The sequence below is a fragment of the Ostrinia nubilalis genome, chromosome 7, assembly GCF_963855985.1.
Source record: "Ostrinia nubilalis chromosome 7, ilOstNubi1.1, whole genome shotgun sequence".
Classification (NCBI taxonomy): domain Eukaryota; kingdom Metazoa; phylum Arthropoda; class Insecta; order Lepidoptera; family Crambidae; genus Ostrinia; species Ostrinia nubilalis.
Genome location: NC_087094.1, coordinates 12,772,988 through 12,789,391, shown reverse-complemented (window position 1 = coordinate 12,789,391; position 16,404 = coordinate 12,772,988). Strand labels below are relative to the sequence as shown.

General features: G+C 40.2%; 2 protein-coding genes across 2 annotated transcripts in view; one reads left to right on the top strand and one right to left on the bottom strand.

Annotated features, from left to right (window-relative positions):
- The window catches only part of LOC135073354 (cyclic AMP response element-binding protein A), a 107,157-nt gene extending 102,644 nt beyond the window's left edge, over positions 1 to 4,513 (top strand). Inside the window, exons 6-7 of the mRNA XM_063967505.1 lie at positions 16 to 159; positions 596 to 4,513. Coding sequence (XP_063823575.1) covers positions 16 to 159; positions 596 to 781 — 330 coding nt within the window. The 3' untranslated portion in view covers positions 782 to 4,513. The remainder of the gene's footprint in view (positions 1 to 15; positions 160 to 595) is intronic.
- Positions 4,514 to 4,686: 173 nt separating this feature from the next.
- LOC135073352 (heparan-alpha-glucosaminide N-acetyltransferase) overlaps positions 4,687 to 16,404 on the bottom strand; it is a 47,036-nt gene continuing 35,318 nt past the window's right edge. The window contains exons 5-10 of the mRNA XM_063967503.1: positions 14,297 to 14,501; positions 10,012 to 10,179; positions 9,046 to 9,167; positions 8,391 to 8,560; positions 6,130 to 6,316; positions 4,687 to 5,513 (exon numbers count right to left, since the gene is read on the bottom strand). Of these exons, the coding sequence (XP_063823573.1) occupies positions 5,219 to 5,513; positions 6,130 to 6,316; positions 8,391 to 8,560; positions 9,046 to 9,167; positions 10,012 to 10,179; positions 14,297 to 14,501 (1,147 nt within the window). The 3' untranslated portion in view covers positions 4,687 to 5,218. The remainder of the gene's footprint in view (positions 5,514 to 6,129; positions 6,317 to 8,390; positions 8,561 to 9,045; positions 9,168 to 10,011; positions 10,180 to 14,296; positions 14,502 to 16,404) is intronic.

The following is a 16,404-nucleotide window of genomic DNA, read 5'->3' as shown; positions in this document are numbered from 1 at the left end:
GGTTTTTGATTACAGAAAGGCTCGACAGGCACGCTAATGCTGACGGAAGAAGAAAAGCGCACTCTCCTAGCCGAGGGCTACCCGGTGCCCACGCGCCTGCCGCTCACCAAGGCCGAGGAGAAGTCGCTCAAGAAGATACGGAGGAAAATTAAAAATAAGGTAACTGTCTTCTACCAAATCCATGAGAAAATCAGTGTGCTTAGTGCGAGTTACAGTAGAGTTTATTGCACGTCGTCGCTAGTGAGTGCATCAAAAAGTCTATGAAGATTTTAGATACATTTCATGTCATATTTTTACGCAGTCGCAAGCGATGACGTTTGGTGTAAACTCGCATTAAGCACACCGATATTACGCTAGTAATACGCCACTGGTGAAAAGAAAAAATGAGATGAAAATGTCCTGCCACTTGCTTGCACAGTGGTGCCAATGAAGAGCGCTGAAGCGATAGGAGGAGTATCGCATCTGCAGTCACTAAGTTGGCGCCACTGTAGGTAGATTAAGATCTTATCACTCGCCAGTGGCGCCAACTGGTGAGCGCATATAAATACCCGAATACCGAGAACAAACCTATAACTCACCATTCTTTTCTTTCTAGATATCTGCACAAGAAAGCCGGCGCAAAAAGAAGGAATACATGGACCAGTTGGAGAGGAAGGTAGAAATTTTAGTATCAGAGAACTCAGACTACAGAAAAAGGGTCGAGACGTTGGAACAGAAGAATGCGAGTCTCCTCAGCCAGCTGGCCGCCTTGCAAGCGCTGGTCACGCGCGGCCGCAAGTGACGTCACCGCCCGCTGTGACGTCACACACATGTATTACACGATCGGCTTCGAATTCGATCACAAGATACGGGCGGTTTTATGTAGGTGGCTCAGTATCGATTTTTGTTTCACTGTTTTATAACGCAATAAAGTTTTTAAAAAATCTTTGGCTTGTTCTCATGGGACCGATTTAATGATGATTTTTATTCGAAAGCTGAAATTGGGATAGTTCAAAATTATAAGAAAATCTCTTCAGTACTATAAATAAGTAAATATCTATCGGCTCTTTTGGTACAGAGATCAGCCATACAATATGTTTTATTCCGTTGCATTATACGAGGGATCACTAGAATGACATACTGAGCCACCTGACAAAGAAAGAATTATAATTTTTGAATTTGATATGTATATTTAAGGTTTCATCTTGTGGTCCGATTCGATGCGTTGACACAAAAGGCTGTGAGAAACTGTAAGCGTTGGTTCTCACAGTTGCTAGCGTTGTTTGTAATCGTAAGTCCCTTACGGCGTGTATGTAATTGACGATGTATATTTTGGAAGTATTTACACGGTCGGTGGGTTGCTCAGTTAGTGGTAGGTCTGTGCCCGTGCCACTAGATATTTATTTTGTTCCACGCCGTTACGTCGAGACGTGTCCGAGGATTGACTCCAAGACAGGGAATAGTACTGGGGATTAAATAAGTCGATAGTTATTTACGCGTGTTGTTTGAAATCTCGTAATATATTTTAATAGTGCTGTAGAAGCGTTACATAATTTAAGTTTTAATTTGTGCGTGTTTTTATTAAAATGTGCAATTAGGTTAAGGATTTATTTGTTACCCAAAGCATACGTTGTAATAGTATGTCGCCGCGGCGAGCGCGCGGTCGTCAGTTGATGTTACGTGGATCATTATTGGCCCATACGTTCTGCAGTGGCACTGGACTAAGCAGGCGATAAGTTGTGACTGGTCACTATTTAAATTATATTGTAGTAGAGATGCAAAAGGCAACCCTTTTGTGAATTTGATATAACTCTATTTACCAGACTTAAAGTTGTTGCCTCTCTTTCCGATGATACGGTGCCAGACAGAGACGGAAGGTGTGTGGACTTCCGCCGCGTCTGGCATGTCGGCCTACTTCTTCAGCTATCGTGTTATGGTGGTGTTGTCGGAATCTTCGTAGCATAATATAAGGCGCGCACCATACACGCGCGTCTTAACGGTAAATATTGAATTCCATGAATTTGCATTTATAGCGAAATGTGTGTCGTCCTAAGAGATTTTATCTTGTATTTAAGATAACGTTAGATATATCCATAGAGGACCTGTATAAAGCCGATTTGTATGACAATTGTTTTCGGTTATATCTAGTCTCTTGTAGAACCATGGGGCCTCATTGTCGAGGCCTCGCGATAGAAACATTTAGCTGTATTCAATCTCATACTGCGCTCAACAGATTTACAAGTACAAATAATGGCATGCCTTCGAGAAACTAACGTGAAGTAGCTAACATGAGCCTCCATACCATGAGCATATTGACCCTTCAAGTACTAGCAGTATTTTATGTGTAATTTGCTGTAACAGTTTCGCGTAAGCCTTTGAAGGAATCTCTACCGCCTGACGTTAGTTGTATTTTTATATTTCATCCGGGGACGTTAAGCCTTATATTTTTGTAAAATGTTATATTTCATTAAAATTTAATTTAATCATAGTTCTTTAATTTGCTTAAAGTGCCTTAAGTTAATAGAATGACACCACTAAATAGATTTTATGCAAATTTACGGATCAAACTTTAATTTCCTAACAAATGGCAAAAGGATTTACTCACCAATTTTATTGTCGATGGCTTTTGTCTAAGCACGTGAAAAAGTGCTTTTTATAAGCCTTCTTGCAAACATAAATGAGTTTTTACTTTTTACAGTCTGAATTTTGCTGAAATATATGGCAACACCAGTCCCCGGTCTTGCCAATAATAATTCCATTCTGGGAACGCATGCGCAGTTTGGTAAACTGCATTTGCACCACTAACATTCTTTACTAAACATTCCATACTTCTCGAGTAGAATGAGTGACTTAAAGTGAGCTCGTGTACTTACACTAACTTAGAATAATACAAATTAATTAACTCTGTACAAATATCTGTTTTACATATGTTATATATCGAGCTGTTATTACTTACTTCGCTAGTGTTTATACATCAATATTAAATGTCTATGCTGTTCTTACGGGCCACGGAGTCGCCGAGTCTGTAGTAAGCACGGCGCTTAGTGTAGCTATGCAACGTATGATTGAAATACTAAAGAAAATTCATGCAGACCAGCAGAATTTTATTATACTTATTGAATAATAAATGGAGTTTATAAATTGTTTTTTGTTGTTAAAAGTAGTGAAATAAATTCTACATTAATTGATGTTGAACAAAAATTCCGGTATTGTGCAAAATCAATTAAAGGTTGTTTACTCCACTGCTAAGCGCTGTGCTTAAAAGCAGTCTTGTCTACTCTGTGTTGCCATTAGTCTATTATTGTATAGCAATTTTGATAGAATTACGAATTGCCAGTTGAATTTAACGGATGTGATAAACAGAAGTATTTTATTACTTTTGATCATTAGAATAGTGTTTTTGAAATATTTATATGCTCAAACATTTTTTTAGTAAAATCAATTTTTATTACTTTTATTTATAAAATCAAAATTTTACTTAAAATCTTTTATCAACTACTTGTTATCATTTATTACATCTGTTAAATTACCGGCCTAAATAAATATTGTTTCGTATTAATATTTTTAATGTGTGTGCAATTATCTTTTACATTTTGAAAGTTCTTCCTATTTAGAGAATTAAGGAAATGTCTATTTATATTACGCTGAGATATAATATATCATCATTATATTGACCCGTCTCACCAGGGATCGTATTAAGAGAATTGAGATATATTTTAAGAGATTTTTTCTAATGAAATTTTAGAAATATATATTTAACACTGTTTTACGTGTCTTTATCGCTATACAAGTTAGGTCTCTAGTTTACTGTACGGTAGTATCTACTCCAGATACAGTGTTGAACGTGCGTGCCTGCTATCAGCATTGATTTTACCAATACGAAATAAGCATCAACGATAGTGTAGCAAATGACGATAGAAAAGTATCATTTTAGAAACTTTGTACTTTTAAAGTATTTAACATGTAAAATGTTTAATTCCTAACATGGCATTTACTGTCTACAAAAAGAGTGATGTAATTGAAAACGACTTATATAAATTAACTAAATTAGTTGATATTTAACTTATGGAATTATATTATTAAGTAGCGCAGCGTGCGCGGTCGTCTGACACGATGCATTGTAATGGAATGCCAAACATACATAATTTTACATGTTATTTTGTGAGCACCGCACACATTTTGGGTGACAATAGTTCGACCCGTTCGAGATCGGTCGATGATTGCATCGATACAATTCGATTTGAAGAATGAATGAAATGTGATGCATGAGAGAACCAATTGACATTTGACATCGCATGCATGAACGAACATTCCAAAATTCAAATTTCGAACGGGTCGCTGTGGGAGCGGGACTGTGCGCCTGCGGTAGTTTGTTATACATTTTGAAGTGTAATTTTATTGATAGTTTTATTGTTAAAACTATTCGCTGTTACCTTGAGTCATGATTTGTTGAATCGTTTGTTTTATTATTATTTTCCAATGACATTGCGGATTTTACTGTCACCCTTGAGCTAATAAAGTGTCAAATATTGTATACCGGCCGTTTCAATACTATCCTATAAATTTCCCTAGATTTTCCTGCTTCCTGCCTGTTTAAACAAAAGTAAAGAATGAGCATGTTATAAAAAACTGAAATAACTATATTTTCTTGGTTGAATATGCATTTGTTTGGATTGTTGTGTATGGTATATAAATGAAAAGTTAAGAAATATTTAAAATACTTTATTTTATTTTAGCAGCCTTACAAAATAACGCATTACATACAGGCAACTGTCATTTCAAGACACTATTTTATAGTTTTTAGACTAGATACTACAAAATATTCGCGTCACAGTTTTTAACAAGAAGATTAACTTACGAATTGGACTCAGTCTCAACATTAATCAAAGACACATTCAAGACACAGGTTCCGAAAACAAATTATACGTAAAATGCATTTTAAAGGCATTTGAGTACAAATTAATCTCATTACCTATACAATATACAAATATCAAAATTAAATGCGAAAAATGTTTGACACCAAAAAACTGACCACACTGATCTCCATCCGAATTTCAATTACATTTATGATCCACTATAGTAGGGCACTGAAGTATAAATATTTAACCAATTCTGATATGTTTTTGAAATAACCGATGAATTTTCACAAAAATATCAATCTTAAATCAAATTTGTCCATACACTGATCTTTCTACAACTTGACGTAGCGGGACCAGAAGCCGGCGTGTCCATCCGACAATCAGAGGGTGATGAACACTTTTTTCTTGGCCATGACGTGCGCGATGATGACCCACAGCGCGGTGCCCCACGTGGCCTCTATCAAGCGGATGGCGTGGGTCCTCATATGGGGCACGCTCCAGTGGAAGGGGAAGAGGTGGGCACAGACCGAGTGGCCCACGTAGAGAGCGATGGCATTGAGTCCCGGTGCGCGGAAGGGGCCCCCGTTCCAAAGCCGCCACGCGTCGGTTAGAGTGTAGCAGACGCTGAGAAGCACCAGGCAGCACGCTGACGTCACTAGCACGAAGGACATGGACCTGGGAATAAAAGTCCCGGGAAGATAAGTTTGGAGAAGTAAAACAAATGAACGCAGAGTCGATAAACGATCAGGTAACTTTAAATTACGCCGCGGTCAAGGCTTGGCGGGGGACCATCAGAGAGTTAGGATATGGTCTGGGCTTTGTAAGGGACATAATTGCATAACCTTTCGTGTGTACTAAATTAACACAATGGATTTTCTATTACAATTTATTGTGGTCAAAGGTTGATGTCGAATTTGTTGATAGGTCTTGAATAAGTACGGTCAACAGCACGTCAACGTAAACACTGTGGTATCTTACGTAGTTGCGATACGGGCGACTTTGCAACGAAAATGTATAGCTTGATGTGCTGTCGACTGTACCTATCATGGTGAACACACATGTACATACAAAAGGTTGTTTTTAACGGAGACCTCTGCTGAAACTAACTCCCTGGAGCTGCTAAGCGATAGGTTTTCAGACCTTGTTAGAGATACTTATGCCCGTTTTCACCATCAATCCCTAATTTTTAAGTGACCCCTATGAAAACAAAATTCCTGTTATGTGTTACCATAGGGGTCACTTAAAAATCAGGGATTGATGGTGAAAACGGGCATTAGGAGGATAAACTTACCACAAGTTTTTGTTAATCGGAATGACTCCGTGTTCCCTGGAGAAGCCTGCCAGCAGCGCTCCAGAAAGCGCGAAGACCAGTCCCCAAGCGAGCCAGCGGGATATCCGGGACTTGTGGGAGCGTTGCAGGAGCACGGTGGCCCCCGCCTGGATGCCCAGGAGGACTTGCACGGCCGATGTCAGACAACCTGGGACGAGATAGAAAATAGATATGTAGAATTCCATTTTGTAGACCGAGTTTAGTGTTTACTTTACACAAAAAGTCATAAATGTGTATTATGTTCTTTTGTAGGTAATATCTTTCGTTCGGTCTTTTGTCAAACGACGTCCACTGCTGGACAATAAAGGCTTCTTCTACCAAGGATTTTCATAAGGGCTGTTACTTCGGTAGGTAATTCATAAACTTATCATCATATTTTGTGTTCAACACCATCAAAATTATAATGCGATAGTTGAACTGGGCAGGCCTCCTACTAGGTGGACCGACGATCTGGTAAAGGTCGCGGGAAGAGCCTGGATGTGGGCAGCGCAGGACCGTTCATTGTGGAAAACCTTGGGGGAGGCCTTTGTCCAGCAGTGGACGTCATTTGGCTGAAACGGGAGTTGAACTGAATTCTTCGCTATTCAGCTTCACTCTACTTCACGCCAGAGCCACACATTGGCTTATGGCTTAGGTCCAATCTTGGCTACGAATGTTTAAGTTCTCACCAAGCAAGTCCTTCAGGGTCAGTAGGCGGTCCACCGTAGACCCACCTCGCGTCGCTGTGCTGGAAGAGATGCGAGGATCCCTACAGGCGGTCAATGCAGCCCGGTGCGTCGCTTATGTTTATGACTCAAATAAACTTCAGCTTTCTCACCAAGCAGTCCTTCAGGGTCGGTGGGTGGTCCTCCGTAGACTCGCCTGGCGTCGCTGTGTTGGAAGAGATGCGAGGATCCTATACAGACGGTCAATGCAGCCCGCCGCGCCGCCTATGTTTATGACTCAAATAAACTTCAGCTTTCTCACCAAGGAGTCCTTCAGGGTCGGTGGGTGGTCCTCCGTAGACCTTCCTCGCGTCGCTGTGCTGGAAGAGATGTGCTGATCCTAGCAGCAGGCGGTCGATGTAGCTCGCCGCGCCCAAGGCGCGTCCTATGCTTATAATTCGAATTTCGAATAAACTTCAGCTTGCTCACCAAATAGCCCTTCAGGGTCGGTGGGTGGTCCTCCGTAGACCCGCCTGGCGTCGCTGTGCTGGAAGAGATGTGCTGATCCTAGCAGCAGGCGGTCGATGTAGCCCGCCGCGCCTCCTTTGTTTATCATTCGAATTTCGAATAATCTTACCAAGAAGTCCTTCAGGGTCGGTGGGTGGTCCTCCGTAGACTCGCCTCGCGTCGCTGTGCTGGAAGAGATGTGCTGATCCCAGCAGCAGACGGTCGATGTAGCCCTCTTATATTTATAATTCGAAATTCGAATAAACTTCAGCATTCTCACCAAGTAGTCCTTCAGGGTCGGTGGGTGGTCCTCCGTAGACTCGCCTGGCGTCGCTGTGCTGGAAGAGATGTGCTGATCCTAACAGCAGGCGGTCGATGTAGCCCGCTACGTTGCCTATGTTTATCATTTGAATTTCGCATAATCTTACCAAGAAGTCCTTCAGGGTCAGTAGGCGGTCCCCCGTAGACCTTCCTCGCGTCGCTGTGCTGGAAGAGATGCGAGGATCCCATACAGGCGGTCAATGCAGCCCGCCGCGCCTCCTATGTTTATAATTCGAATTTCGAATAATCTTACCAAGCAGTCCTTCAGGGTCGGTGGGTGGTCCCCCGTAGACCTTCCTCGCGTCGCTGTGCTGGAAGAGATGCGAGGATCCCATACAGGCGGTCAATGCAGCCCGCCGCGCCTCCTATGTTTATAATTCGAATTTCGAATAATCTTACCAAGCAGTCCTTCAGGGTCGGTGGGTGGTCCCCCGTAGACCTTCCTCGCGTCGCTGTGCTGGAAGTGATACGAGGATGCCAGTAGCAGATGATCGATGTATGTACGCCGCCTTTGTTTGAAATTCGAACAATATTAGCATTCTCACCAAGCAGTCCTTCGGGGTCGGTGGGTGGTCCTCCGTAGACCCGCCTGGCGTCGCTGTGTTGGAAGAGATGCGAGGATCCTAACAACAGACGGTCGATGTAGCCCGCCGCGTCGCCGCTGCACTCGAGCGCTACCCAGTCACGGTATAGATAGTATTACCATGACCTAATCGTCGTGCTTGCAGCTGGGACCTAAGTAGCTCTCACCAAGCAGTCCTTCAGGGTCGGTGGGTGGTCCTCCGTAGACCCGCCTGGCGTCGCTGTGCTGGAAGAGATGTGCTGATCCCAGCAGCAGGCGGTCGATGTAGCCCGCCGCGCCGCCGCTACATTCCGGGGCTACCCAGTCGTCGTGCTTGCCGCCGGGGCCTAAGTAGCCTCTGCAGGGGAAAGGATAAATTGAGAATCTGTATAAAATATAACTTAAAACTTTGTTGTATTTTGAAAGTCGTCTATCAAATGCAGGTAAAATATGTTTTAACGAGCTAGTAAACTTTCCCTTTACCTAATTAAGACCTTATAACTTTTTTAGGATTAGCACATTTAGCAAATCAAAATAAAACACTTAGGCCTTGTTCAGACGCGCGATAGCCGCGTGGTTTCTGGGTGGTACTCGTGGGCGAGGCACTGAGCTGGTAACCGTGCGCTGACGGTTTGATACAAATGTACGAGAACATGAACATCAACCGCGATTATCGCTATGTCAGAAACAGGCCTTAGCTATAAAACACAAAAATAAGAGAAAACTTATTTTAATACTTATCTATTTTGTTAATAGTTGCAATAAACTATATAGTCTGATGTACTGCCAGTGCCTAGTGTCTACATGGCATAGCATAAATCGCAGCCTGTAATAGATACTTACGGCGGGCAGTCGGGATGGTGCACAGTGAAGGTGACAGCGCTGTGCAGCGCCACCAAGACCGCGGCAAGGGCCCAGCACCACACGCACGATAGCACGTCCTTTAGTGCCTGCCCACAAGCTCCCTGCGGATAGAAGTAAAGATATTGTTGAATTTTTCATTTCAGAAGTGCTTTTTGGAACTATTAAAAACATAATAGACCCGGTTTCCACCAGAGAGGATGAAAGATGTATTTGAATAACCAATCAGATTTTCAAACCGGCGCTTAACAGAGAGGTAATGTGGAAATAACGACAAACTCTTCTCCTCTCTTTGTTGACCGTGCCTTAGGAAACGACAATTATAAAACTCGTTTCAACGTCGAGGTAGAATCCAATTCACGACGCTGGTAACTCTATCTAAACTAAACGTGGAGCTTATAAATTTAAAGGCTGAAAAGGTTTTATTAGAGTATCATTTGCATATGATTTCATGATGATGGATTGATTACGGATTTCACGGGATCACTTCTACCTGAGTTTTATACATAAAACTTACAGGTGAACAGGTGGCTTACAAGCCGCAGGTGCATGCTTATAAGCATGCAATTGCTATAGCAACCTGCGGTGGTAGGGAAACGGCTCATAGGTACAGACAAAACAGCACATCCCTCAAGCTAAACACTGTTGTTGCAATAGTTTCTATTTTATAACAAAAACTAGCTTTCCGCCCGCGGCTTCGCCCGCGTGGAATTTTGTCTGTCACAGAAAAACTTTATCGCGCGCGTCCCTGTTTCAAAAACCGGGATAAAAACTATCCTGTTCTTTCCCGGGACTCAAACTATCTCTATGCCAAATTTCATCAAAATCGGTTGCGAGGTTTAAGCGGGAAAGCGTAACAGACAGACAGACAGACAGAGTTACTTTCGCATTTATAATATTAGTTGGGATGTATAATCCGGTGTGCTGTGGACTATACAGCAAACTTACTCTTGGCGGCGTGTAGTACTTAGGCGCGGTGAGGGCGTAGAAGCCAGCGGAGATGAAGTAGGCCACCGCCAGCCGCTGCAGCACGCCGAAGATACGCAGCTGCTGCAGCATGTTGGAGCCGTAGATCGTGTTCAGGCTCATGCCCAGCAGGAACATCATTATGGACCTCTGGAACAGGAAAAAAGTGTTAGCTAAATAATATTTAGGTACCTACATCATCATCATTTCGCAGGACGTCCACTGCTGAATAAGGCCTCCCTCAAAGACTTCCACATCGCCCGATTGGTAGTTGCGTATTTAACTATTTACATATTATAAAATCATAAAAAGTCGCTTCCACTCTCTGTACCTTTGGACTTTTAAAGTACTCAACGGATTTTACTGCAGTTTTCAGCAACAGATAGTGTGATTCAAGAGGAAGGTTTTTAAGTAACATTGAACCCGTGCGAAGCTGGGGCAGGTCGGTAGTAATAAATAAATTATTCTTGGACATTCTATACTACGCTATACTTATAAGCAAAGCTTAGGTATACCTACTATGGGTAGCATACAATAAAGAGTAGAATAAGTATTTGTTGATCAACGCTTTTTTCCCCGAGAAGTTGTAATCTATCGTAGGTAATCAAACGGAATAATATTGACACAATGTTATAATAGCCGTGAAGTGTTACAATAACAAAGTTATCGTATGTTTATTATGCCTATTCATTAAATAATGAAGTTTCTTACTCAAAACAATGCTATAAAAGATCAATTTCTCATTATAAGAACTTTTTCATGCGATAAAATGCTACCGTCGGGTTAGAGGTAAAACCACAGAATAATAATAAGTACTACCAGGCCTGTTCATCTCCGCGAGTTTACATCGAAAACAAAACACGCACGATGGCCCACCTACAGGATACTATTCAACAAGGCCTCACATACGAGCGAACATTGACTCACGCACGTGTATTCTTGTGTATGTGATGGAAGAAAATAAAGAAAATGGTGTACTAAATACTGTGCAGTATTTAACTGCCTAAATAATAATAAAAACACAGAATGTACTTTTTTAAGTTGCCTCAAGACACTGAAAAGTAAATAAGTAGTTAATATTATTCATGATAATTCATGCTAAATCATGTATTTCCTCCGCCACTTCGCGAAGGTAAGATGCCAAACTGCGGAAAATGGCGGAGAAAATACATGATTTAGCATGAATTATCATTAATAATATTAACTACTTATTTACCTCTCAGTGTCTTGAGGCAACTTAAAAAAGTACATTCTGTGTTTTTATTATTATTTGGGCAGTTAAATACTGCACAGTATTTAGTACACCATTTTCTTTATCTTCTTCCATCATACACAAGAATACGCGTGCGTGATTCAAAGTTCGCTCTTAGGTGAGGCCTTGTCGAATAGTATCCTGTAGGTGGGCATCATCTACTAAAATTTTTTTAGCTATTCTCTTAAATGTCCTGTCGGCACAGCATTTAATTTTTACCTCCTGGTGATAAAACCAACTATGGAATTAATCTCTTTTGCCTCTAACCCGGCGCTATTACGATTCTTAATGTAAAGCGTATATGCGTCGAAATATTCACCTCTCACAACTCTCAATAGTACAATAATCTAGTTCTCAAATCATGACATCAACGCCTAATCATTGTCTTAGTCAAACTGTATCCTCAATTCAGAAGTATGCATCTAAACCAGGCCACCGCACTGGGTCACAGTCACAGCGTCAAAACTAATAAACGGTGTCTTTAAAATTCCATCAGCCGGACGCTAATTACGATTGTGCGATATACAACGGCGTATGTGATTGTACACAGCGCTCTATCCATTAAACAAACAAAGAAATGTATGAATGACTTGTAAAATCATCATTCACCGAGAGGAGAAAGCTCCGAGCGAGACACGCGAGAACAGAATTTCCAATGAAAAATTCTGCAATGGCGCGTGCGTCCGACATACTCGTATCTCCCAGATATTGTATTAAGATTCTATAGAATCACATAAAATAAGGAAGTGAAAAGTGACGCAATCGATTTGAAAGTGAGAGGTCGCGTGCGGTGAATTTAATTTCTGTTTACAATGGATAAGCTTCCCATTACACAGTCATTGGAGGACCCGATCATGAGCTTATATGCTTTTTAATGACTTTCTATTAGCATAATCAAAGAATATTACTTGACCATTATCATGTGTTGATAAGTTATTTTACTTTTTATACATACAGGGTGGAAACGATAAGTGATCTCACCCGATTATTTCTAAACTATACAAGATATCGAAAAACTGGTTACTGATCCTGAAAGTGCTTCACGAGCTCTTTCAAATGGTGCTAATAATAGGTTTCAGAATAAACTGGAACTATCCGAAAATTCAATGTTTCCAGCTTCCATACATTTGGTAAAGTTACATAATTTTAAAAACTACACCAGATATCGTAAAACTTGTTACTGATCCTAAAAGTGCTTCACGAGCTCTATCCAACGGTATCAATATCAAGTTACAGAATAAACTGGATCTATCCTAAAATTCAATGTTTCCGGCTTCCATACATTTAGTACTATCACAGTCATGGCACTCACATCTCTTGATAATTTTATAGCAAGTAAAGCCTAAAACTAATGTTTTTCACAAATAATTTTAAATAAGATACAAGTTAAGAGTTAATTTAACCGACTTTTTAAGTTTATTAATTAACAAAAAATAAATTACACTTCTAATAATGTGTCGTCGGCATACATTTAGTATGGAAGCTGGAAACATTGAATATTGGGATAGTTCCAGTTTATTCTGTAACCTATTTTATTGGTACCGTTTGAAAGAGCTTGTGAAACACTTTCAGGATCAGTAACCAGTTTTTCGATATCTTGTATAGTTTAGAAATAATCGAGTGAGATCACTTATCGTTTCCACCCTGTATAACTGAAACTGAAATACATTTTAATCGCATGTACAGAACTAGGTAAAGCTAAAAAATAGTGCTTCATTTCAATAGAGCCCAGTGGACGTAAAAATCATCATCTCATTGTATAGCTTCACAGTACCTACCTACTATCAGAGTGCATCCTATTAAAGCCAATGTTCTCGTTCCGCCAGTGCTACGCAACGTTTACATAATAATACTGGTTCTAAAAGGTTACGGGCCCATCCACCCTGAGCGCGAGCTTTAAGCACTATAAGCTTCTTGCAGGCAGGCCTGTGTGTGCGAACTATCTTCAAAAAGTTACATTGTTTTTCGCCCGACGTATTTTTTCAAAGTATTGACTGTGGTAGTTATTTACCTTTTTTAATTTCGATCTAGCTTGGTAGAGACCGGTAAGCTGGATTTAAATATCTCTAGAGGCTTTGGAGGACTTATTATTAGCATGCAAGCTAAGCGCTCGGTATGCTATACGGTATACCTACCTAGTTCCGAACTCTTATGCCCGTTTTCACCATCAATCCATAATTTTTAAGTGACCCCTATGATAACACATAATGTCATGAATTTTGTTTTCATAGGGGTCACTTAAAAATAAGGGATTGATGGTGAAAACGGGCATTAAACTTATGTTTATTTCCACAAAGTTACTTATGATGTGTACGTAGGTCATCATCAATAACTGCTATTTTAACTACTATGATGTCATAGCTACACCACAACACCAGGATAACGTCTTTATTTATATTAACGACAGTTTTAACATTATTTATTGTATGAACAAATCATTAACTGTCTCCTACTAGATACCATAAGATCTTGTTTGTCATTAATAGCATTTTTATCGAAAACCAATTAATTAAATGAACAACACTGTAGGAAAAATAAAAATACGTCAATAATAAACACGTTAATTAAGTTATTTGTGTTGAAAATAAAAACTTGTGAACGAAAACATTTTCCGAACTAGACAATAAATTATTGGATTGTTCCTTTGATGTGCCAATAAAGTAGTAGTTTGTAGTAGGTACAAGACTTTTCATCAATAAAATGAACAGAGGAAATAGGATAATGAACGGAAAATAGCTTAAAATTGTATTACGTAAGTCTATCATATTCATAATAAATAGTGTTTTTTTTTTCAGAGGATCACACAAGCACACGCAGTTGTCTGTGTCATGCTTGTGTACCTTCTGTCAAATAAAAAAAATATTCTAAGGCTGGGTTGCACCATCTTACTTTAACCTTGAAAAACGTCAAAAATCTGTTAAACCCCATACAAAAAACACCGGTTATCGTTGAAGTTACGGTCAAAGTTAGGTGGTCAGTTCAGCCTAAATAATAATAAATCTGATGCACACATACCCTAACGATGTGCAGCACAATCTTCCACCTCGGGACTCCTTTAGCGAAGGCGCTCTTGACGGACAGAGGGATGCAAACGCCCATGATCCACAGGAAGGCAGGGAACACCAGGTCGCCGGCCACCATCCCGTTCCACGTGGCGTGCTCCAGCCACCAGTAGCCCCCCGCGCCGTCGTTGACGAAGATCATGAACACTATTGCGATGCTGCGAATGGTGAAAGAAGATATGTAGAACTTGGGATGCAAAGGTACGCGAAATTTATTAGTTCAAGGCCAAACTCGATGCGATTGCCGTTTCGTTTAGGAGTTCCTATGGCCATCTTCCAGTCCCATTATCAGACCAGCTCGATGATATATATAATTGCCAAGTTTCATGGTGATACAAGAATTGTAATACGTGTAATTCAGATTCTTAGATTCCATTACATAGTTATACCTACACAACGACCTAATAATAAAAGCGTGTTAAAAACATCCAAAAAACGTCTCAAACTTAATATCCCAGAGTTGTACGTGGTAGGCCAATATTCCCGTTATCCCAAACATCCAAAAAACGTCTCAAACTTAATATCCCAGAGTTGTACGTGGTAGGCCAATATTCCCGTTATCCCTCTACCAAGTCAGATTATTATGGTGGGTTCACCACAATAGTCCTGTACCGGTCGGGGATAGAACTCAGGGTCCTCTGTGCAGCGATAATTAATATGCCTGTAGTGTTGGGCTATTGTCTAAGTAATGATTTTTATAGTTTATCGTTCGTTCGTTTCAGCCAAATGACGTCCACTGCTGGACAAAGGCCTCCCCCAAGGTTTTCCACAATGAACGGCCCTGCGCTGCCCGCATCCAGGCTATTCCCGCGATCTTTACCTTTACAGTTTTTACTCTAGCTTAATAAGGTAAATCTGACTCTATCTTAGCTGCAACAAACCTATAATCCTTCGGGCGACGACTATAAAAACTCTTTTCACATAAACGACAACGACCTGCGAGCATTCAATGCAAGCAAGCTGTTTAAAAGACGTGTTAAGTAAGTATTTCTGCAAAGGGCATGTTTCCCTGTATCCTCCAATACCCGTTTTGTTTTCTTGTTTATCTAGTTCCGCTGGTCCCTAATGCTCTCGCAAAGCATATTATTACTATCCTGTAGGATTAGAACCGGTAGAGCCAGTGGGCGTTGGATGTGGCCATATAACTGGACTGTAAGTATAGTGTATGTTAAGGGCATCTGTAGTACCTCTAGCACGAATAACTTTAGACTTACAATCGTTTGCGTATTCGAATCGCCATTAAAAGATTTAGTATGAAAACATAAACAGTGACTCTGCGAACACGACATAAAGTGAAATGGTAGCACGAAACTAACTTTGACAATCGAGATCGAATTATTTCGCATACGCAAACGATTCAAAGGCGAAACTTTTTCGTACTAGACCTCCATAACCTCCATAAACACCTAATTTAGTGATGCTTACTATAATTTATTAAGAAATAGTGGCTACCATGGAGCTTTCAATTTTAATTTCATTCCAGATTACCCTAAACCTAATGCTAAACATTAGGTTTTAAAAGCATTTCTGTCAGTTATAAAATAAACTAAAAGAGTGGTACTAATGAGACTTTCTATCGTTCATCTAAATCAAGTTGTGGTAGAAAATTAATAATGATGCCCTCGTAAATTGCAAACAAAATAATATAAAGAGAGCATAGTGCGTGAGAGAGCAGTGAGCACCCTACATAATGCTCAAACTCATCATCTCAGCTGTTCAAAGATGTAAAAACTTCTTCACATCGTTAGGCGTGATGAATGTACACATAATTCACTTTCTGACTTTTTGATGTATCAACCGTGCTTAATTTAACACATTCACTTGCAAACGACGAGTAAAAACAGTACAATTTTATTTTGTACTACACAATCTTCATTATAAATGAAGTATACCTGACTAAATTATTCTCACTGCCTGAAAGTAAAAAGTATGAAAATATTTCGCGACTTGTGTAACTTATTAATGATTACGTGTAGTACGGTGTAGTGATTAAATAAATATTATATTATATTATTAAACTTTGAATTTTGGACTTTTGCTATGTTAATCAATTTAAGTTGT